Source organism: Bubalus bubalis, chromosome 10, assembly GCF_019923935.1.
Source record: "Bubalus bubalis isolate 160015118507 breed Murrah chromosome 10, NDDB_SH_1, whole genome shotgun sequence".
Classification (NCBI taxonomy): Eukaryota; Metazoa; Chordata; class Mammalia; order Artiodactyla; family Bovidae; genus Bubalus; species Bubalus bubalis.
The window spans coordinates 54864321-54888824 of NC_059166.1; the positions used below are offsets into that span (position 1 = coordinate 54864321).

Here is a 24504-nt window from a genome sequence, read left to right on the forward strand (position 1 = left end):
GTTCTCTTCTTTGCCTATATTAACTAATTTAATCTCCCCAATAATTCCATGAGATACTTATGGAGGTGATACCACAAAAGTCACAGTTATGGAATCACTCTTTAATTGAACTATAGGTTCTTTTCTTTAAAATACAATGACTATAAAAAGAACAATTCAGAAGAATTAATGGACAAGAAACTGTCTTTTGAGAAAGTGACCAGGATATATAAATCTCTTGTTCTGTTGCTAAGTCCTGTCCAACTCTTTTTGTGACCCCAGACTCCTCTGTCCATAAGATTTCCCAGGCAAGATACTGGAGTGGGTTGACATTTCCTCCTCCAGAGGATCTTCCTAACCCAGGGATCAAACCTGCATCTCCTGCATCAACAGGTGATTCTTTACCACTGAGCTACAGACTAAATAATGGCTAATGTATGAGGGCCAGTAGAGGTCTGATGACAACCAAAGAGATTAGAGAACAATTCATTAGTTGTTAAGTATAAAGAAATATGGCCAGAATTAACACACAAATAAAAAAAAGGGTAACTGTACTGTTTTCATTAAGTGAAGTTCAGTTCTCAGTCATGTTTGACTCTTTGCAACTCCATGGAGTGTAGCCCACCAGGTTCCTCCATCCATGGGATTTTCCAGGCAAGAATACTGGAGTGGGTTGTCATTTCCTTCTCCAGGGGATCTTCTCGATCCAAGGATCGAACCCGGGTCTCCCACATTGCAGGCAGGCGCTTTACCATCTGAGCCACCAGGGAAGACCCTTAAAAATCCCCTCAAACTTACAAAAGTAATATTTTCTATAAAACAAGATTCAATAAAATAACAACTTGCTCTTGTTATATCACACATTAGGGTACACCTTAACACACTATTTTTATATCTAGAGAGTTTATAAAAAGTTTCTCTGAAACTGTGTTAATACAGTTTAAAATTATTTTTTAAAGCACATAGTGTTTCTATTGTGTTTCTCTATACTATTACATAAAGAGAAAGTCTGGCATGTTAGTTAACATAATGAGCTGTATATCTCTCTCTACACCAAGGAGTATTTCTATGGTCACTTTTTAAAAACTCCATGTTTCCAAAACAATGTAATACCGAAGGACTCTGAATTATACTAATAGGTGCTTGGGAAGGATATTTAATTTTCCTTTAGGATGTTTAATTTTTCTTTTGCTCTATTACACAGAAAATGATACTGTATACTTAATACAGTATACTAAATAAAGTATATTTAGTTGGCTTTAAGTATTGGGAATGATCACACTTATTTACCTACTTGACTGCTTTGTGAAAATAAAAGGCAATACTTCAGCATTATTTCTATTGGGAAGATACTTAGGACAGGAACCATGAACCTAATCAACGCTATTGAGGATGGAGCTAGCATAGGTTTTTGAACTGCTCCACCTGCTGGACCAATGAAACCCTAATCATAATTTCAGAGTACTTGTATTTTACTGGGATGAAATTAGAAACATTTTGAGCTGAAACCAATTTCTGGCATATGGAAATTATATTTTAAAATGTTTTATTCACTATTAAAGTTTCTATTTTTCACTTATTTTTATAGTCTAAATAATGCTCTACTTACTCAAAGTAGAATGAAGTGACAAATGGTTAGAATTTAGGGAAGAGATTTTATCCTCGGATAGACAGTAACCTTCAATCTCACATTTTCATTACATTTTTATTTCCCAATGTCATTGCATGTGTACTGACAATTCTAGTTATGATATCATTAAGTTAAGCAGCGAGTTACTACCAATGATAAACAAAACTATATTCAAAACCAAGTTAACAATGATTTACTTTGCCAAGTGATTCATGATAGGGTTCCCTGAAAAGCAGACTACCCTGGAGTTTTATAAATATGACTTAATTTACATGAAACCACTCAAGATTTTATTTGTAATTTAAAAATGTCTAAGTGGAATCTCCTTTTGCAAATGCTTTTAACATGACCCCCAGGAGCTTGGTGATCCAATCTTGCCCCCAGGCCAGGCTAGTAACTTGGACTTTTGAGGACAATGTCAGCAACTCTTCTGCCATGCCATAAGCAGGACTGAACACTTTCTGTGCAGAGACAAAACTATTTGGAGCAGCCCCAGCAGCAGAGACAGACATACGTGGCACAAGCCTATTCCTTTGTTTTTATGAGGTTCTTTGGGCTCTAGTACAAATATCCTTAAAAGACATAGCTCTGTCTTCTATTTCCTTGGTATTCCCCCAAGAGTGCTGAGTATTGGCTAGAACACTTTGCAAATCTTAATTGTTGTTGACAAGCCAGAAGTATTTTTTATAGACGGCTTAGGATAAGAAGGTTAACGGTACATCCATTTTTTTATACCTTAAAAAACTACATATATATATGTGATTATAATATTATATGTATAAATAATAAGTATATATGTAATTATTTATATATATATATACACACACACACACCTTTTTATATACCTTGGGCTTCCCTCATGTCTCAGAGGGTAAAAGAATCTGTCTGCAATGCAGAAGATCCAGGTTTGATCCCTGGGTTGGGAAGATCCCCTAGAGAAGAGAATGGCTACCCACCCCAGTATTCTTGCTTGGAGAATTTAATGGAGAGAGGAGCCTGGGGGGCTACAGTCCATAGGGTCACAAAGAGTTGGACACGACTGAGTGACTAAATTATTTTTTTTATATGCCTTGCTTTGTAAATTTAAATAAAAGGGAAAAATAAGATCCAAGAAGGTGAAAAAGAAAATGCTCAATACAAAACCCAGCAAAGGGGAAAAAAAGAGAAGGGCATTTAAAAGGTTTCTGGGGGATAAGAATTCTAATTTCAGTTCTGCCCTTTGGGAGCAGTTTTTGTATTATTTTTTTCCATACAGATTTCTGTCATCTTGAGCAAAACTGGGTCTCTGATGTTTGAAAACATGAGAAAGTTAAACTAGGTGATAATGAAAGAAATATTAAAGCTATTCATACTTGGGTAATCTAAACTCATTTCTTAGTTAACAACCCTATTTAATCACCAACATTTGGAATTCCAGTAATTGTTAGTTGTTATTCTGTGGGAGAGAATAACTGAAAGCCAAAGAGTAACTTGAAAAAAAAAGTATCAAAAATTTAAAACAGGTCAAATTTCAGGTAATTTTACAAATACATCTTAGGCTCACCAGAACATCATTAGCTTAAAAATCATTAGAGGAATCTACTACATCACAACAGATCTATCTGAGAAATGAAAGTTTTCACCAGGAAAACTTTACTTCCATTTTTTCTGAGCTGAGAAAACCTTGTAAGTGTGGAAAGCTAGGAAGAAGCTAAGGAAATAACAGAGAATAGGGAATGTCTCAAGGGAAAGAGACCAAGAGAAGTAGAAATATACCTTTTTTTTTTTTTTAAAGACATCTGCCATCTGTGCCTCTCCCAAAGATGCCAACCAACTCCCCAGACTGAAGGTTAGGGAAGCTCTCCTCATGAACCCTGAAAGATATCCCATTAGGTTTCCCCACTAGGATGATGAAGAGTAGCAGATGGGATCCTGCGATTGTCAGGAGGTAATTTGGAAATGGAAGGCCATGAGGTTGGTGATGTTCACTGTTACTCAGTTAACCTTTCCTCCCTTTCATTTTTCCTTTAATGAACTCTTTAATTTTACATGTGCGGTTCCTTACCAACGGTGTTCATATACAGCTTGTCCTTTTTATTTATCACATTTAAAACTTCTTCCTTAGGAAAAAAACCTCTTGTTCATTTTTCCAAGTCTATAAGAAAGATACGTTTGTAATTTTCAACCAAAAGATCCGTGGTTGTGTCCCAAAGAGAACAAAATTTAAGCATTAAAGATGTTGTATTACTGAAAATCTTCTCTATATGGGCAAAGAAAGAACCAGTATGTTTTTAAAGAAAGCAGTGCAGAGAACTGTCGAACCTGGAAATTTATTAATATATCAAAATTTTATCGCTTTGGAGCTTTCCTAAATTTGGAATGGTTCAATTTTACATTAACACATGAAGCCCATAATTTTAGTCAAAATCCAAGGCTTCATGGAAAAATGAGAATCTCACAAGTTTTCAAATTAGATATTTGGATATTTGGTATATAATCTCATTTCTCAGTGTAGTCACTAGAACCTTAACAACTGAGTATATCTTTTTAAAAACAATCTATTGAAAATTTAAAGTGTGTTACTTTCAGGTGTACAGCAAGATGATTCTTTTCTCACATAGGTTATCACAGAACACTGAGTAGATGTCCCTGTGCTGTACAGTAGCTCTTTGTTGGTTATCTATCTTTTATATTTAGTGTGTGTAGGTTCATCTCAAGCTCTTGGTTTATCCCTCCCCGCCATGTTTCCTCTTTGGTAACCTTATGCTTGTGCTTGATATCTGTTAAGTCTGTTTCTGTTTTGTAAATAAATTCATTTGTTTCATTTAGATCAGAATACATTTGGGGCATATTTTGCTTTCTTTCAAAACTATTAATACTATAGCAAGCATATTATGAAAAATTCACTCAAATTTCCCCTGACTTTGAAATCTCTTCATTCAATTAGTCTGTTAAAACAGGCTCCTTCTAAAACTCCACTGCACATATCAAATCACAATCCATTATTTGCCATGATGACAGGCATTTTCTACTCTACTTGGCTGTCAGTGCCAACATCATTAAGAGATTCTTCAAATTACTTTTTAAAGGTCCTTTTCCCTCAGGATTTTCACTTATATCTAATTAGACTACTTACTCCATGCCATGTAATCCCTGTTGCCAAAACTGCTAAATGCTTCAATAAGTAGGAGGAGGGCATCAATGGAGCAAGACAGATGTAATGTCATTGGTTAACAATAGAAGTGTGAAGCAGCTGCCTTAATTATGAAGCTTATTAATTCATGGTGTTAGAAAAAAATCTTGGCAAGAGTTCTTATAAAGTACCTAACCTTTCCAAAGAGCATCATATTGCTTAAAACTTAAAATATACACTTTCAATAAAGAATGTTGAAATAATTATTTTGCCAGTAATTAACACCTGTGTTTAAAAGTCTACGTTACAAGGTCACACATAATTTTAAAAGTAATTCTGCTTCTTAACTGACTTTTAAAAAGTATCTACCATCACATTTCAGTACTTAAAATTTTTTTACAGTTGGAATTAAATCATAGAATAAGGATAAATTATGTCTAAGAGAGGAAGTAAGGAGCAGGGAAAAGAGTTCTAAACAGCTACTTCATATAAAACCTGGGGAAACTTAAAATATCCTCATCAAACATCAGTAGCATTCTCTACATAATATTAACATTTACCATGAAGTGTTTGAGTATTATAAATAATGTATATTAAATGCCTGGCATGTTGTAGGCCGTTCACAAAAGGTAGTTGGTATAATTGTTTAATGAATATATTGAAAAGACAAGATTCAAATAAATGGGTTGCTATCATAGAATAAGTGAAGAGAAATAGTCTCAATATAATCTTCAGTTTTACACCTAGATTATTTTACTATTTTTACTATCTTTACTCTTTATAGAATATTTTACTATCATTTAAAGACAAAAAAAAGAAAAAGACAATGACAACTAAAAATGTAAGCCAGAAAACAGCTCAATTTTTTAGGAAGAAGATAAGTAAAAATGGGATTTTCAAAAGAGGTGTTAGTAGAGAAAAAAACTTTAGTGGGAGTGTTTTCTCTTTAGGTGTTGACTAAAACAAAAGATTTATATTTAATGAAGTTATAATTAACAGGAATTAGTTCTTGAGTGTGTAACAGACTGTCACATTCAGAGAAACAAATACCACCCCCATATATTCTGAAGGATAAAAAATAGTCCAAGTATCTGGTGAACCCAGAGAAAAATACCAATATAGATGATACATTTTCATCTAAGCCTCATCCTTGCCTTTTCTGAAACAGAATGATCAGCATCTACCATACCAAATATGATATGCAAAATTCCATTTTCTCTTTTAGTTCTGTTAATAGTTTTATCATTTGTAAATATTTTCTAGTCCTTTTTGAATCTATATATTTTTTGGCCTACATTATATTTGTCAAGTGAAGTAATAAATTCTCTGAGTTTATTACCTGCAGGATCAGATGGAGCTTCCTATTAATTATGAAAGTTACCTGTGTTCACAATCTATTCTTACAGTTCATGATTTTAATATCTGTTAATTGATTCAAAGCCTTTACCTCTTTAGATTGAAATGCTCCAATAATATACTTTCCATTATTGGAGCAGCTCTCCTGGGCCCATTCTTTTGAATGATGTTCTTTTGATGTGTGGCTAGCAGAAATGTATATAGCAAATCTTATGCACAGGAAAGATTAACTTGAAGGAAGAATACCGTATCCTATTTTGTTTTTAGAGACTCTTTTTCATGGTGGACAATATTTTGCTGTGATTCTTTGAGTATCACATTTGCTGGGGACCTCAGTCAGGAGCAACACCTAAGTCTTTCATAGTTTATTACCATGCCCATAGTTTATCTGTATATTAATATACACATACACAGAGTTTGTCACTAATGTTCACTATTCTATCTCATGCCCCTAGAAAGAGCCTTATACATTATAGGCATCAAATAAGTATTTCTTAGATGAATCAATATATAGTCTGTGGGTAGAAATGTGACTGATGGAGTTTAATATGGACTTGAATAGAGTAAAATATTAAAGATAAACATCCAAATTATACATACTTCATCACGTGCTTAAAATAGAGTTTAGTTTTCATCTTTAAACTCATCCTTTGTCAAAAGGGTGATATTGTCAATATAGTAAATGCTATTCTGCAAAATACCAGGCTGATCCTAACCAGCCTACTGACAGAGAAAAAGGACAGAATTCAGAAGACAGGGTACACATGTACCTAATGTTAGGGATTTTTTTTAACCAAACCTGACGACTTTTTGCTATGAAACACTGTGGTAGAGGGAAATTTTAAGGGCCAAAAACACTGTGAAAGGAAGCATACCATGAAATGACCTGATTCTATGGCTTTCTCTTTTTAGTTTTGAAAGAAAAACTACTGGCAATAAAGTTGTGAAAGTGTGAAAATGTAGTCGCTCAGTCACATCTGACTCTTTGCGATCCCATGGACTACAGCCCGCCAGGCTTCTCTGTCTGTGGAATTCTCTAGGCAAGAATACTGGAGTGGATTGCCATTCCCTTCTACAGAAATGAAAGTTGCTCAGTCATGTCCAACTCTTTGCAACCCCATGAACTATATAGTCCATGGAATTCTCCAGGCCAGAATAGTGGAGTGGGTAGTCTTTCCCTCCTCCAGGGGATCTTCCCAACCCAGGGATCGAACCAGGTCTCCTGCATTGCAGGTGGATTCTTTACCAGATGAGCCACAAGGGAAGCCCAAGAATACTGAAGTGGGCAGCCTATTCCTTCTCCAGATCTCCAGACCCAGGAATCAAACCAGGGTCTCCTGCATTGCAGGTGGGTATTTTACCAACTGAGATATCAGGGTTCATGTGTTTTTAAATGCCTGGTAAAAGTCAATGAATGTTTTAATATTCTTTTTTCATTCTATTGTTACCTTCTAGTTTGTTTTCTTTGCACCAACAATAATCACATTGGAACATAATTAGAACACCTAAAATAAAAATCTTAATGAACATAATTTCTGCATGTAATTTAACCAAAAGTTAAATATAATATGTAGCCTAAAAAATGAGAAAACTTTATGCACTGCCAAAGTTAAACTGATGAAAATGTTACAGTGAATTCAAAGTAATGCCCAAGAGAACAGAAGCTTTTCAGCTGTGATCTTTTCAGGAATACTAAAAATTCCTCTTAAAAATAATTAAATTTTAAAAATAAAAAAGTTTGAAAATGACTTTAGAAACTTTAGTGACTGTATCTAAGTAAAAGGAGATGCTGACAGCAAATACATTACAATACTGTGTTGTTCAAAAACATAAGGTGACATTATTAAACACTATAAAAACAAAAACAGTGCTGGTAGACAACAGGACTTTCACACACGCTGTTTTTCTTTGCCTTCCTGTGTTTGTCATACCCTCCTCTATAGCTCCGCTTGACCACTTCTTTCTCCTTGTTTCAAAACCTCAAGGAGATTAATATGCAGTTTTGGAAGTGAGAGCAGAGATGATAATGAAGCTATGTTGAGACTCACTTAGGAATCTCAGGTGTGGCCACAGAATAATATTTAAAAACACTTCTCATTGAAAGAATGATTTCTAGAAATTGCATTATAATTACTTCAAACACAGTCCTGATATATTATTTAATGTTTCTCTGTTATACTTACGTTCTTGTGTATATATGCTTTCTAAACAAGAAATTAGCAAGCAAAAAGCGGTACCTACAGATCTCCTTTTCCTACATTTGAGTCCTACACTCCTAATGCCCCAATATCTTCACTTAAAAAGAGGGCTCACTTAAATATTACAGACTTAGTTAGATACTACTGAGCAGAAGCTGAGAGTTTCCTGGATCAAACACCATAGGATGAAGACATTAGATCATTGTTGCTGTGGAAATCATTAAGGGGGCTTGCTGAACAATATCTACGTAAATATACTGTAGTTTACTTTAAATACATTTGCAGATGATTCGTTTTTCTTATTATTCACAAAAGAGTTGACTCTATTTTAATAAAGCTATATCAGGAGATTAGCATAAGTCATTTTAGGCAGTGTGATACTGGAAAGAAAAAGGATGCTGAAAGGATGTGAACAGACCACTTGTTTTGATCAATGTCTTTTTATGTAAAAGACAAAAGAGAAAAATGATTGCATTCCCTTGGTACTATATACATTTGTGGGCTTCTGTAGTAGGTAGTTTGATCCCTGGATCAGGAAGATCTCCTGGAGGACAGCATGTCAACCCACTCCAGTATTCTTGCCTGAAGAATCCCATAGAGAAATCTGGCAGGCTACAGTCCATGGGGTCGCAAACTGGTGGATACAACTGAAGCAACTAAGCAGGCATGCACAAATAGTGGGTGGAAGAGATTACAGAATGTAACAGGTGTATGGTATTCACAAGAGGATACAGAATGTAACAGGTGTATGGTATTCACAAACCTTTACAAAAACAATATGCACCTAGTCTTAACATGATATACTTTAGACCTCCCACCTCAGTATTTTCCACCTCACTCTGTGTGTGTGAGAGAGAGACAGAGACATACACACACACACACACAGAGGAGAGGCAGAACAGGGAAGTGGTTAAGAACTTATACTAAAGTGCTAGACTGCAAACTACTCACTGGATGTGCAACCCTGGACAAGTTGGTTAATCCTTAAAACATGAATAATAATGGGATTTTATCAATATCAAATTAGTGACTGCTGTTAGGATTAAATGTTTATCAATGTGAAGTTCTTAGAATAGTGTCTGGCACATGAAAAGTGTTATCTATTACTATGTGTTCCCAAGCACTTTAAAATACTAAATTAGGCAAATACATCAATGTAGGTAAGTATGAAAGAAACATTATATTCTTAAATCTAACAGATACTAGTTTAAGATGCTGGCTGAAATTAATCATTATTTTACTGTCTTTCTCCTAATTTTGTTTTTATGAATCTGTCTAGAAAATGATAAAAAAAATCTCATTCTTAGAAATCTAAAAGAAATTCTTAATTAAAAAATATTCTTATCTCAGAAATGAGTTAATTTGACAAAAAATAATTTTTTGATAGCTGTCTCGTATACTTAATCCTCCTCTCATTTCTATAGAGCAAACAATAGGAAACTGATTTATACAGGATCCATCCACCCATCCATCAATTCGTTAACAAATATTTTCTGACTCATTACATTGTATGTGGCCCTATAACACACACGAAAGCTATACACTAGTTTCTTAAAGGGAAAACACTGAAAAATTGGAAAATTGTGAGGATGCTGATGCCTATTGAGAATGATAAAGCAATAAGAAAGGTAGGAAAAAAAGCTAATAATAAGTGAACTACAGCAGACTCAGTGACTTTATAAGAGAAGGGCCTTAAAGACATTATAGTCCAAGGGGTCTTAATTTTTTTAAAAAGTACCAACATATCTGAGGGGTAAAATACAATATTTGCTGCTGCTGTTCAATCACTAAGTTGTGTCCAACTCTTTGTGGCCGCATGACCTGCAACATGCCAGGTTTCCCTATCCTTCAGTATCTCCTGGATCCCAACTAATATGCCAACAAAGTTTTATGGTAAATTATTATACATCAAGTCAACAAAGAAAAAAAATAATACATATATAATATGCAGGAAAGAAGTGAAGAAGATACTGCTAACAGTAATTTTAACTTCAATATTAAATTTAGTTCACAGCTTCCTGGCAAAAAAACAAAATAAGCAGAGTATAATTTTTTACCATGTGATAAAGCTGACTGTATATTTTTTCCTTGGAAGGGGGGATGGGAGGAGTTAACTTTTCTGGCATTAATTCTAAAAGAACTTAATCAAGTGGATCCTTATGTTAAAAAACTTCAGCAATATCATGGATTCCACAGAATTCCTCAAAAAAGCAATAAGAAAAGCTTTCAACTATAATTCACAAAGCTTATTACACTGAAGGATAGGGTAATCACCTGGCTGCTGAGGACAGCCCAGTTTATAACTATTATCCTGGCTTAAATATTAACAGTGCCAGATTCCATTCTCAGGCTGACTCAAGTTTGGATGATAAATTACATGGTCATCTTATCCATGGGGAATTTGGCCCAGTTATATTGCTTTGTAGTGATCATGTTTGACAGAGCAACAAACTTCATACAGTTTCTGCCAAATTTCAAGAGGAACTAGAAGGCAACAGTTTAAGACTCAAATTAAAAGAGAAGGTCTAACACGTATAAAATATAATCCCTTTATATTAAAAACAGTGCAATAATATGAAACTCACACTTAGAAATGAAAGCAGTTCTTCAGTCCCACATTCAGGTTTTAAACGCTCCTTGAACATTTTAACTGTCTGGTGCTTCAAATAGTAATAAGAGGCAATGCGGCCGTATGTCAGAGGCTCAATGCTCCGATTATCCTATTTCAGAAGAAAGATAAAGTAATGTAAATAGAAAGCACGATAAATATGTTCATAATCTTAATAATTCATACTGCACGTTGCTATTGCAACATTTCATTACAGTTTTTGACTATCGTTAGCAAAAGCCCTATTGTTAGAAAGCTGGGCAATCTTTTCAATTGGAATGTATATGACCCAGTCGTACCTCTCCAATTTCAATACAATAGGAATGTTCCAATTCAACCAGAGACTTCTCAACCAGATTGGACAGAAACTTGTTCACAGAATCATGGCTCACATCACTCAAATTGTAGTAGCTAGAAAACAAGCAAGGTCATTATTTGTTTCAAAATATTTCCTATTAAAACTGTCACTTCAATTTCACTTTGTTCTTTTCAGAATTAAAAAAAAATCCATTTATAGCAAATCAAAGAATAAAGCAACTGCAATTGTCATTTCTACCTTACAGATCAAAATCCTCATATTAGAGTTTATTGATACTGATAGAATGGCAATACATTCAAAATATGAAGGATAAGCAGATAAAATTCAGCAACACATTAAAAAGACACTAATTTTCCAGCATTAAAACTATTTCAGTTTATGCATCTACAGCAAACTGAATCTATGTACTAGATTCAGTAGCGGCAAAAAGCTTATTACATATAAACATATAATACCCTTTTATATGTAAAACTCATTCGGAGTAACATTAAAAAACTCAAATAACTATTGATTTGGGTAGTAGATAAGTTCTTTTAGGAAATTTAGTCAACTGTTGTTCCCTTAAGGAATTCTAAAGATTAGTTAGAAGGAACATCTTCAGGCTAACAAAAAAGCATTCTAACTATGCTTACCTATACAGAAAACATACAGGTTCAGCTCTATATACCTTCTACGTAAAAACTTAAGGACATGCAATTCACCTTAATGCTCTTCCCTGTAACTCCAAGAGGTTTTTGGAAAATCCCTAAGATTACTAGGAATCTATGCCTGGGAAAAGATCCAAGAGGTGAGGGACCATCCCCACAGTCATGGCAGACCGCTAATTCCTGCTGGGTGAATCCTGTTCCCTAGTCAGTGTGGAGAATTACATGCCCTACCTCCATCCAAATCAAGGATACAAGCCTCAGAGAACAGACTGTCAATACTGAAACCCCAGCAAGAAGGTTTAACATCTGTACAGGACTAGGAAGGGGTCGCACAGAGTCAGATACGACTGAAGCGACTTAGCAGCAGCAGCAGCAGGAAGGGGGTAGTCAGAACCTGGGGAAGAAAGTGTTAACAATCTCAAATGGGAGAGGCCTTAAGGCCTGCCAAGTATGGTGATTTTCTTTCTTCCAAGGGAAATAGTTGGGGTCAATACTATAAAAATTTATTTAAAAACACAAAAAGCAGGATTTAAATCATGGCAGGATATATTTTCATTAGAAAGAGAAGTTAGCCCAAATGTTTAGGTACCCTCAAATATGAGAGTTTCCATTGAGTATGGATTAATAATAGGTTATTTATTTAAATCATAATTAAATGCTAAGGATTTTCTTATAAAAGAGAAATAGTTTAAATTTTAGTCTGTAGAGAAATTATTGCCTTTCCTGGAAAAGTTCTTTTCATAATCCCAAATGAAGCAATATTTATCAATGAACAGATAAACACCAGCTAGATCAGTGCTGTTGTTAATTTAACCAAAATGTAACCAGCCATATGTGAAGGTGAAAAACCAGCATTAGAAACTATTAGAAAATACTTCCTTTATTCTGAATTATGACTGAGAAGCATATAGTTAGAATAATTTATACTACATTAGAGATAAAAATAAAAATTCTGGACATTCAAGTTTCCATAAAAGAGACAGATCCCCAAAGCTGTTTCAAATTATTAACAATATTTTTTCTCTTTTATATTTTTCCCAACAAATGAAATTTATCAGCCAGACTTTGTGCAATGTAAGCACTTACTTTATATTTCACATTCTTTTGGCTTGCTAAGCCTATAAATTTTCCAATACTATTGTCAGCTGTCTGGACTAATACAACATTGATAAAGTTATATCTAACTGGACGAAAACTAGTGAAAATGTGTCCAGGACACTGAATAAGTAGTACTATTTGCAGAACACAAATCAAGCTATTCTTTATGCAATTAAAATTACAGAAAGAAGACATTGTGAAAATAATATTACCATGAAAAATGAAAAGTTGTGATTCCATTTCATCTATAAGTTTATTAGGCTATTAGAAAACAGAAAAAATCTCATGGTTGCTGCTACAGATAATCACAGACATTCCCATATAAATATAACTGGAATGTCAACTTTACCACTTTAATGAATTACTTTAATTACTTTAATGAATTTTAATTTTAATTAATTTTTAATGAATTTGGTACACTTAAAAATAATACTTAAAACCATTAATTGTAAAAACTTCTCTAAAAATGATAGATTCTTTTTAAATTATTTATTTTATTCACTATTTTATGTATTTATAAGACATATTGTGATGGGCTAAAATCTCATCTGAAGTTTGTTTATTCAAATCTATTGGAAAATATTTTAAACTACTTTGTGGCATTTATTCAGATAAAGTAGAGTCAGGATAAACATGTTTTAAACATTTATAATGAGTTGCAAAAAAAATTTCAAGTAAAATCATGACTCTGAGACTCCAACAAATTATCTAATGACTACAGTAAAATATTATTAATAATCTAACTTGCTAAAAACTAATAGCATTTTTGGAGCAGAATAACTTAAAAAGCTTCCATTGATAAATTTCTTAATATAGTTGTTCTTTTCCAATGTGCTCATCAACATTATTGACCAGCATAAGAGTAGAAATGAAAAACTCTATTTAAGTAATTGAACTGACATTCAATACATTCAGTATTGAAACTTTTGTCCTTACTACATCTGGGGGGTTATCAAGAATTTTCAAAATCCCTAAAATTGTTTTCTTCAGATATTCTGGCACATGTAAGTGATTAACTTTATTTTTTAAAAGCGACAACTTTAAAAACACAGTACTAGTTTAAATATTACATTGTTGAATATAATAGTAAAAACTTTTCTCCTATGTAGCCAACACAAATAGTAAAATGCATCTAGTTTTGCTAGTGATGACTTCACGGATCTATATCAAGTATTATTACTCTGTTAATATTTGTATTGAGAGTCTAAGGTTATATAAAAATTTTCACATCCATTTTTTAGATCCCATAAAATTTTGAGAGTATATTCTGACACTTTTTTGTGAATAAATGATGGAGTTTATATTTACATAATCTTCATTAGTAGCATTATATGGCCTTTGCTTTTAACACGTGAACATTCAGTAACCATGCAATTTCTAGCCTAAATAATTATAAGCATTTAGCTTGAAAATTACATATTAATTTTAATAATCACTTTACTAGCTTGAAAAAGCATGCAACTGCTAAGTAAAAAGGTTTGTTTTCATGTTGCACTTGCCACAGTAGAAAATTTATAATTTATTGGTTATTAAAGCAGAAATATTATACAACTGTTTAATTATGGATAAAGGATACAATGTAGTTTCATGCTCACTGCATTGAATCATCAAGTCATTATCTTCTCTCTGCTATAAACAGACAGCCTACCTTTTTTGTCAGCATGGTATTTCATTTATTTCACAGAGAAACCCAGTTTCACAATAATTGACTTGTCAGAGGCTGTAATTTACGAGGCTGAGCTCTGTAAGATTTCTCTATATTGGACTCAACCTGCACACAAGCAGGGTTGAATATTTACAATGCTGTTAACAGGTGCTGAGTTGTTTAATGATTCTAATAGCCAGAAGCGTACTGAGAAAGCCAGCGGGATCACAATTACAGGCTGTTTGAACACAACAATTACTAGTCCCCTGAGAGGTGTGAAAGTCAAAGGCAGTTGGATACTGACAGCATCCAGCACATGGGCTAGACAGGCTACTTCTATTAGCAGTCCACTGGGAAAAAGTTTAAACAAACCTCTCCCTATCATAAAATTTTACAAAGTTGATTACATTTAAAGGATCAAAAAGTAAAACAAGCTTAAAAAAATTAACTTTAAAAGATCTTATCAAAAGATAAACAAGAATACCTCACACGAAACCTTGTTATCTTTTCCAACCTTAAAAAGAATGAAAGTTTACCAGCTGAAAAAGAGAGATTTTATTGTAATGTAAAACATAGATAAAGTCACACCAAACAGTTTGGATTTAATGTGAATAGTGGCAGTCATTTCCTGTTTGGTTTATGTAAACCTGGCCAGAGATCTCGCTGAGAAATTTTTCATCAGTATAGAAATGCTGCTCCTATAACTGTCAGTACTGGGAAGTCATTTGTTACAGCACCATGCTTTTTTATGTTCAGATTATGCAGCAGTAATAATGACACAAATAATGGAAGTGGTTACAGGGCAGCTGAAACTACCACAACATTTTTTTCCCCTAGAAATATTTAGAAGCTTTCTCAGGGGAAAACAGAGAGTAAAATTGAACATACAAATTGAATCCAGAACTCAATTTGAAATATATTATATTTCATGATGCACCAATACATGTGTTTATATATAAACAAACTAATTTATACATATGTCTGTATCTACATATATATTTAATCTTATAAATATATATCTTTATATGTATTTACATATATTTGCATATATACACACATGCATATCAAAACATAAAAATATACATAGACATACAGAGAACAACCCAGGAACTGAAATCTTTCTTAACATAAATTTTATTTTGGGTGGTGGTATGGTGTGGACACTTTACAGTAATATGAATAAATGAAGAAGGTTGGAGAATTGGGTCATATTTATTTATCTATATGCGACTGTATTTCAGGAGTGGTGCTTGCTCTTTCAATTTTTAAGTAAACTTCAGTTTCTCCTTGTGACACATACATGCATGCACACAAGTGTGTATACAAGCGCTTCCCACCCACAGAAAAGTCAAATCTCAGTTTATGGCACTGAATGACAGGAAATATGAAGTATATATTAAAACTACACATAATACAAGCTCTTCATTTGAGACAATGCTTTTAGCCTTCTTAAAACTTTTACTAGATCTAAAAGTAAGCGGAAAAAGTGTACCAATTTCCTGTGCCTTTCTTTGCTCTGGCTTTGTGGATAGGGGCTTTTAACACAGACAACAATAAAAAGATATTAGGGCCAATTAGAAAGAAAACTGCAGAGCATGACTATAGCGGATAAGTAAAATATGCAAATTGTTAACTTTATTTGGGCCCTTTCTCTTGATTTGAAATGTTGCTAAAAATTTTTTTTAGTGATATTTAAAAAATAAATCTGAGAATTTCTACCTTTCAACAGGGAAGTTCAAATTATTTATAACATTTATGATTATAATTGGCCTTCTTTATGATATGAGAGATACTGTCAGTCCTCTGATCAAAAACCCGACAAAGGTTCTCATTTCACCCAAAATAGAAATCAAAGTTCTTACATGGGTGCCGAAGGCCTCATAAGACTAATAAGACCACTGACCACCCACCCACAACCCCTAACCTCATCTTCTACTACTCTCCACACCCCCACTTATTCCACTTTAGCTATACCTTCTTCTTGCTGCACCTTCATCACACCAGACATGTCTGTCTTAGAACCTCTCCTGTCCCTCGGCCTGAAATGCTGTTCACTAGATATTTATGTGGTCCACCTTCTCACAGTCTTTGTTCAAATGCCACCACTTATCCTATGTCTACTAAGAAAACCATATCTACTTTCCATTTTCAAAACAATATATTTAATTTCTGATCAAGAAAGTGAGATTTGAGCAAAATTTTTTAGATATGATTAATTCAGTTTTAGGCACGTTGAATTTGTAATGATGGTAGGAAGTCCATGTGGCAACATTCAGAAGGTTGGTGGAGAAATGAGACTATACTTAATGAAGAGCAGATGGAGTGAAATATTTTGGGTCTTCCACAGACAGGTGATATTTTAAATACAAAAAGGATCTTTAGAGAAGAACAACAAAGATAAATAATAGTCCTGTGCTTACCTGGGGTTCATGATAAGACGACGGAAAAAGTAAGTCCAGGTAATATAATCCATTGCATCTTGCTTAGATGTTATTGTACCACCAGCAATCTCTGCATTTAAATGGTCAGACAGCACTCCTAATAAACTACAGAGTGAATAAGACATGGGAAACATACATGAAAATTAAATGAAAGACACTTGAACACATAGTCAAGACTCAAATTTGATGTTCCAAGATATAGGACAAATGTGTTTCCTGTAATTTATATACTTTGTATATAATTTTGGCGAAATGAATTGCTAGGTGCAAATAAACACAGGCTGATAGGAAGGGAGCTAGTAACTTTTACAAGAAGAAGATGAGAGCCAACCTATGAGTAGACAAGAGACGACACACCTTGGAGAGCAGAATTTTCTTATAGGGCATTGGAGTAAGTACAGAATAATACTGAGGCAGATGGTAGAAGAGTTGGTAGGAAATAGGGGATAGTTATGTTGGAGCAAGGATATTCCCTTCATTAATTCAGTGAATATTAAGTTCAGTCATATAAGATAAATGTACTAGGTGTTGTGGAATATAGCGATGATCAGATGCACTGAAATACTGGCACAACAAAATGGTCATTTCAGTTTCTTATATAAAATACAAAAAAGGGAAGTAATGTCCAATAAAGGATAAAAACATGTAAATTATGATACATGGAACAATATGTAGTATTAAAAACAGCTTCCACAAGGATGTTTTTAAGGATATGAGGAAAAGGTCATAATAAACTGAATGGAAAAAAGTTGCTTTATTCCTCTCCAGTCATCAGTGGCAGAGTGTATATCTGTATAGCTAATTCGGAGGGCAATTTGGCAATATCTATGTGAACAATCACTATGATCCAGCAATTTTACTTTTTCATTATCACCTGTTAGGGAAACATTCAAAAGTTAGGATAGGGAAGCAAAACCCTTCACTGCAGCAATATATATAAGAAAGAAAACTAGAAACTCTGAATGCCCATTAATAGAGAAGTTAATATATAACTTCTACATATATATTTTGTAGAAGATAAAATATTACATCCAATGTGCACATTTAAATTTTTAATCCACTTTTTACTGAAGTATATATAGAAAAAAATTACATAAACTATATACATACAACTCAAGTAAAATTCACAATGTGAACACATCTGTGTAACCAATGCCAAGATCAAGCATTCTAACTGTCCCAGAGGTCTTCTTTTTGTGTTTTTTAGTCACTCCTCTTGCTCTAAGACCTACAAGACCTTTTAGAACTAACACCCAAAAAAGATGTCCTTTTCATTATAGGGGACTGGAATGCAAAAGTAGGAAGTCAAGAAACACCTGGAGTAACTGGCAAATTTGGCCTTGGAATACGGAATGAAGCAGGGCAAAGACTTAATAGAGTTTTGCCAAGAAAATGCACTGGTCATAGCAAACACCCTCTTCCAACAACACAAGGGAAGACTCTATACATGGACATCACCAGATGGTCAACACCAAAATCAGACTGATTATATTCTTTGCAGCCAAAGATGGAGAAGCTCTATACAGTCAGCAAAAACAAGACTGGGAGCTGACTGTGGCTCAGATCATGAACACCTTATTGCCAAATTCAGACTGAAATTGAATAAAGTAGGGAAAACCACTAGACCATTCAGGTATGACCTAAATCAAATTCCATATGATTATTCAGTGGAAGTGAGAAATACATTTAAGGGCCTAGATCTGATAGATGGAGTGCCTGATGAACTATGGACTGAGGTTCGTAGCATTGTACAGGAGACAGGGATCAAGATCATCCCCGTGGAAAAGAAATGCAAAAAAGCAAAATGGCTGTCTGGGGAGGCCTTACAAAGAGCTGTGAAAAGAAGAAAAGTGAAAAGCAAAGGAGAAAAGGAAAGATATAAGCATCTGAATGCAGAGTTCCAAAGAATAAGAAGAAGAGATAAAGCCTTCTTCAGAGATCAATGCAAAGAAATAGAGGAAAACAACAGAATGGGAAAGACTAGAGATCTCTTCAAGAAAATTAGAGATACCAAGGGAACATTTCATGCAAAGATGGGCTCGATAAAGGACAGAAATGGTATGGACCTAACAGAAGCAGAAGATATTAAGAAGAGATGGCAACAATACACAGAAGAACTGTACAAAAAAGATCTTCACGACCCATATAATCACAATGGTGTGATCACTGACCTAGAGCCAGACATCCTGGAATGTGAAGTCAAGTGGGCCTTAGAAAGCATCACTACGAACAAAGCTAGGGGAGGTGATGGAATTCCAGTTGAGCTATTTCAAATCCTGAAAGATGATGCTGTGAAAGTGCTGCACTCAATATGCCAGCAAATTTGGAAAACTCAGCAGTGGCCACAGGACTGGAAAAGGTCAGTTTTCATTCCAATCCCAAAGAAAGACAATGCCAAAGAATGCTCAAACGACCGCACAATTGCACTCATCTCACACGCTAGTAAAGTAATGCTCAAAATTCTCCAAGCCAGGCTTCAGCAATATGTGAACCGTGAACTTCCTGATGTTCAAGCTGGTTTTAGAAAAGGCAGAGGAACCAGAGATCAAATTGCCAACATCCGCTGGATCATGGAAAAAGCAAGAGAGTTCCAGAAAAACATCTATTTCTGCTTTATTGACTATGCCAAAGCCTTTGACTGTGTGGATCACAATAAACTGTGGAAAATTCTGAAAGAGATGGGCATACCAGACCACCTGATCTGCCTCTTGAGAAATCTGTATGCAGGTCAGGAAGCAACAGTTAGAACTGGACATGGAACAACAGACTGGTTCCAAATAGGAAAAGGAGTACGTCAAGGCTGTATATTGTCACCCCGCTTATTTAACCTATATGCATAGTACATCATGAGAAACGCTGGACTGGAAGAAACACAAGCTGGAATCAAGATTGCCGGGAGAAATATCAATAACCTCTGATATGCAGACGACACCACCCTTTTGGCAGAAAGTGAAGAGGAACTAAAAAGCCTCTTGATGAAAGTGAAAGAGGAGAGTGAAAAAGTTGGCTTAAAGCTCAACATTCAGAAAACGAAGATCATGGCATGCGGTCCCACCACTTCATGGGAAATAGATGGGGAAACAGTGGAAACAGTGTCAGACTTTATTTTTCTGGGCTCCAAAATCACTGCAGATGGTGACTGCAGCCATGAAATTAAAAGACGCTTACTCCTGGGAAGGAAATTTATGACCAACCTAGAGAGAATATTCAAAAGCAGAGACATTACTTTGCCAACAAAGGTTCATCTGGTCAAGGCTATGGTTTTTCCAGTGGTCATGTATGGATGTGAGAGTTGGACTGTGAAGAAAAGGCTGAGTGCCGAAGAATCGATGCTTTTGAACTATGGTGTTGGAGAAGACTCTTGAGAGTCCCTTGGACTGCAAGGAGATCGAACCAGTCCATTCTGAAGGAGATCAGCCCTGGGATTTCTTTGGAAGGAATGATGCTAAGGCTGAAACTCCAGTACTTTGGCCACCTCATGCGAAGAGTTGAGTCATTGGAAAAGACTCTGATGCTGGGAGGGATTGGGGGCAGGAGGAGAAGGGGATGACAGAGGATCAGAAGGCTGGATGGCATCACTGACTCGATGGACGTGAGTCTGGGTGAACTCCGGGAGTTGGTGATGGACAGGGAGGCCTGGCGTGCTGCGATTCATGGGGTTGCAAAGAGTCGGATACGACTGAACAACTGAACTGAACTGAACTGAACTTGCTCAAAAAGTATTTTCACTTTTTTTTTCTTTACCTTAATGTACTGGCTTAGGTCTCTAGCACAATGCTTAATTACTGGCAGTGGTGAAAGCAACATCCCTGTATAATTTTCTATCTCTAAGAGAAAGCATTTAATATTGAACCCTTGATCATGGTATCTGAGGTAGATTTTTAGTAGATACTCTATCAGATTAAGAACATTTCCCTATATATTGTTGGCTAACAGTTCTTATTATGAATGGGTGTGGAATTTCATCAAACACTTTTTAAAATATCTGAGATAATCATATAATTTTTCTCATGTTTTTCCTGATAATACAGTGAATTATATTCATGTATTTTCAAGTAATAAGCCTTTGCACTTATATTGTAATTAACTGTAATATGTTATCTTTCTATACATTCCTAGATTTGATTTGAAGTTTTATACAGGATTTCTACATTTATATTCATGACAGACACAGCTCTGTTACCTTCCCTTCTGCTAAATTTATCAGGTTTTGGTATTAAGGTTATTCTAATCTCATAAAGTAAGTTGGCATATATTCCTATCTTTTCAACCATTATAGAGCAGAAAAGAGTTCATGTTCAATTTCTTCCTTAAATGCTGTAAAGAATTCACTAGTGAAATGTTTGGATCAGAAAATTTCTTTGGAATGATTTTAAATTTCAGATATAATTGCTTTGATAGACTATTTAAATTTTCTATTTCTTTTTGTGTCAGTTTTAATAAGGTTTTTTAAAAAAGAATTTCACCAATTGATATAAAATTTAAAAATCTGCATAAATTTTTTCATAATATTTTTATTTAAAATTTTTTATATCTTTTAATTCCTGATATTGTGTTGTTCCTTCTCTCTTTCTTCTTGACCAGACTAAAGGTTTATCAATATTATTGATAAACTTTTGGCTTTGCTGATTTTTTTGTAATGTATGTTTGGTTTTAATTCATTAATTCTTTATCTTTCTATCTTCTCCTTTGAGTTCAATTTGCTAATTTTTTTGCAAATTCTTGAGATGGATATTCAGATAATTCATTTTTCCTCTTTCTTTTAAAATATATATTTATGATCATAAATTTTCTCTTAGCACAGGATAAGCTATGTCCCACATATTAAATATTTTTATATTTTCCAAATTAAAAAAGTGAACATTAGTAGAAATTCTAACACAGTAAAAAAATCTCAATAACTGTTTACAGTATAAATGAGAAATGTGTTTTATCCTTTGCATTTAGAATATGGTAAATGAAGTTCTGTATATTAAGAAGACAGTGATAAAAAGTAGCAAGTGTTAAGAATGAAAATGTACAAATCTGAGAGCGAAAAGATTATTTTTTGCTGAGAAATGAGCAAAGACTTTGTCAAAGTTGTTGTTCAGTTGCTCAGTTATGTCTGACTCTTTGTGATCCCATGGACTGCAACACACCAGACTGTCCTGTCCTTCACCATCTCCCAGAGCTTGATCAAACTAATGTCCATTGAGTTGGTGATGCCATCCAACCATCTGTCATCCTCTTCTCCTCCTGCCTTCAATCTTTCCCAGCATCAGGGTCTTTTGCAATGAGTCGGATGTTCACATCATGTGGTGAAAGTACTGGAGCTTCAGCTTCAGCATCAGTCCCTTCAGTGAATATTCAGGACTGATTTCCTTTAGGATTAATTGGTTTGATCTTCTTGCAGTCCAAGTGACTCCCAAGATTCTTCTCCAATGCCACAGTTCAAAAGCATTAATTTTTTGGCCCTCAGCCTTCTTTATGGCCCAACTCTCACATCCATACAGGACTCCTGGAAAAACTATAGCTTTGACTAGATGGACCTTTGTCAGCAAAGTAATGTCTCTGCTTTTAATACGTAATCTAGGTTTACCATAGCTTTTCTTCCAAGGAGCAAGCGTCTTTTAATTTCATGGCTGCAGTCACCATCTGCAGTGATTTTAGAGCCCAAGAAAATAAAGTCTGTCACTGTTTTCATTGTTTCCCCATCTATTTGCCATGAAGTAATAGGACTGGATGCCATGATCTTAATTTTTTGAATGTTGAGTTTTAAGCCAGCTTTTCTACTCACCTCTTTCACTTTCATCAAGAGGCTCTTTAGTTCCTCTGCTTTCTGCCATCATTAAGATCTTTTTTTGAATAGCTCTTCTGTATATTCTTGCCACCTCTTCTCAATATCTTCTGATTCTGTTAGGTCCACACGGTTTCTGTCCTTTATCATGCCCATCTTTGCATGAAATGTTCCCTTGGTATCTCTAATTTTCCTGAAGCGCTCTCTAGTCTTTCCCATTCGATTGTTTTCCTTTATTTCTTTGCATTGTCCATTTTGTCAAAGGGATGATAGCAAATAAGTGGTGGAGACCTCAGGTATGAACCTAAGTGTTCTGGCTCCAGAGCCAACATGACTGAACAAAGTACTTCACTGCTTCTTTTAAACAGCTTTGTTTTTTAGTGAAAATTAAAATTTAATGTTGTCTTATTGTGATAAATCTATTGTTTCACTTCAAATAATTTTTCTGAACTACAAGTTACTGATTTTTACCTAATAAATGTAATAATTACCTTATTACCTTAATAAAGGTAATAAATAAATAAGGTAATAAATAATTACCTTAATAAAATGTAAGCACAATAACATCAACCTGCTAAGACATAATCCATTTAAATTAATTTACAGCAAAATTTACCTTGATTCTACTGGGAAAGGTTCATAAAGAAACTTTTTGTAAAAGTCTTTCTTTATGTCATGAACCAGAATTACAGCTTTGCCTTGGTCATCAAACTGAGGCCTCCCAGCACGCCCCATCATCTGGAGTACATCTATAAAAAAAAGAGTTATTTTGTAATATGGCATGTACCACAAAAAATAGTGACGGATTATGGCATGCTTCTACAATACCAGAAAATAAGAGAGAGTATTTTAAGACAAGGGATGCTCTCTTATGCCTACTATAGAGTTCTCTAATAATTTAATAACCAATTCACTAAGACAGAAAACTGAGTCCTCAGAAGAGCCTTGCGGTGTATGTAAAAGTAAGAAAGATCAAAGGTTCCTTTAGTTAAATGTTTAACAAATGATATTTAAGAGTTATAACTACTATAATCAAATAAGAGAAAAATAAAACAGATAGAAAAACCTCTTTAGTAGGGTAATTTGATTATTTTTACCTATGGTAATGGATCCATTTAGGCCTCATCCTCAACTCACCCATTGTATAAAATTTTTCTTTTATACTGCAGGAGTCTCTGAAGTAAATTATTACTGAGAAATGATATAGGTCTTCCATACATTAACTAAGTTAAAATATCCATTTGGTATATCACCCTGTTCAAAACTCACCGAAAATATTCTATCAGGTTTTAAAATATGTTACTTGACTTATACAAATTATAGCAACAAGTGCTTTGGTTCTAGAAATCCTATGGAAACAATCATGTCTATTGAAAGAGATTTAAAATTAAACATAATATTTAATTATAATTTATGGGGGTTCCTTGGTGGCTCAGACGATAAAGTATCTGCCTACAATGCAGGAGACCCAGGTTTGATACCTGGGTCAGGAAGACCCCCAGAGAAGGGAATGGCTATCCATGCCAGCATTCTTGCCTGGAGAATTCCACGGATAGAAGAGCTTGGTGGGCTACAGTCCTTGGGGTAGCAAAGAGTTGGACAGGACTGAACAACACACACAGACACTGAAAGTCACTAATAGCTACTAGTAAAGTAAACGTCGCTCAGTTGTGTCCAACTCTTTGCGACCCCATG

The 24504-nt window shown here is 34.5% G+C and overlaps 1 protein-coding gene across 2 annotated transcripts in view; it reads right to left on the minus strand.

Moving 5' to 3' along the window:
• ASCC3 (activating signal cointegrator 1 complex subunit 3) overlaps positions 1–24504 on the minus strand; it is a 339061-nt gene that overhangs the window by 57370 nt on the left and 257187 nt on the right. For both annotated transcript variants that reach the window (XM_044924341.1, XM_044924342.1), the window contains 4 exons: positions 23426–23558; positions 17013–17138; positions 11183–11294; positions 10861–10995 (listed from right to left, as the gene is read on the minus strand). In XM_044924341.1, the coding sequence (XP_044780276.1) occupies positions 10861–10995; positions 11183–11294; positions 17013–17138; positions 23426–23558 (506 nt within the window). The remainder of the gene's footprint in view (positions 1–10860; positions 10996–11182; positions 11295–17012; positions 17139–23425; positions 23559–24504) is intronic.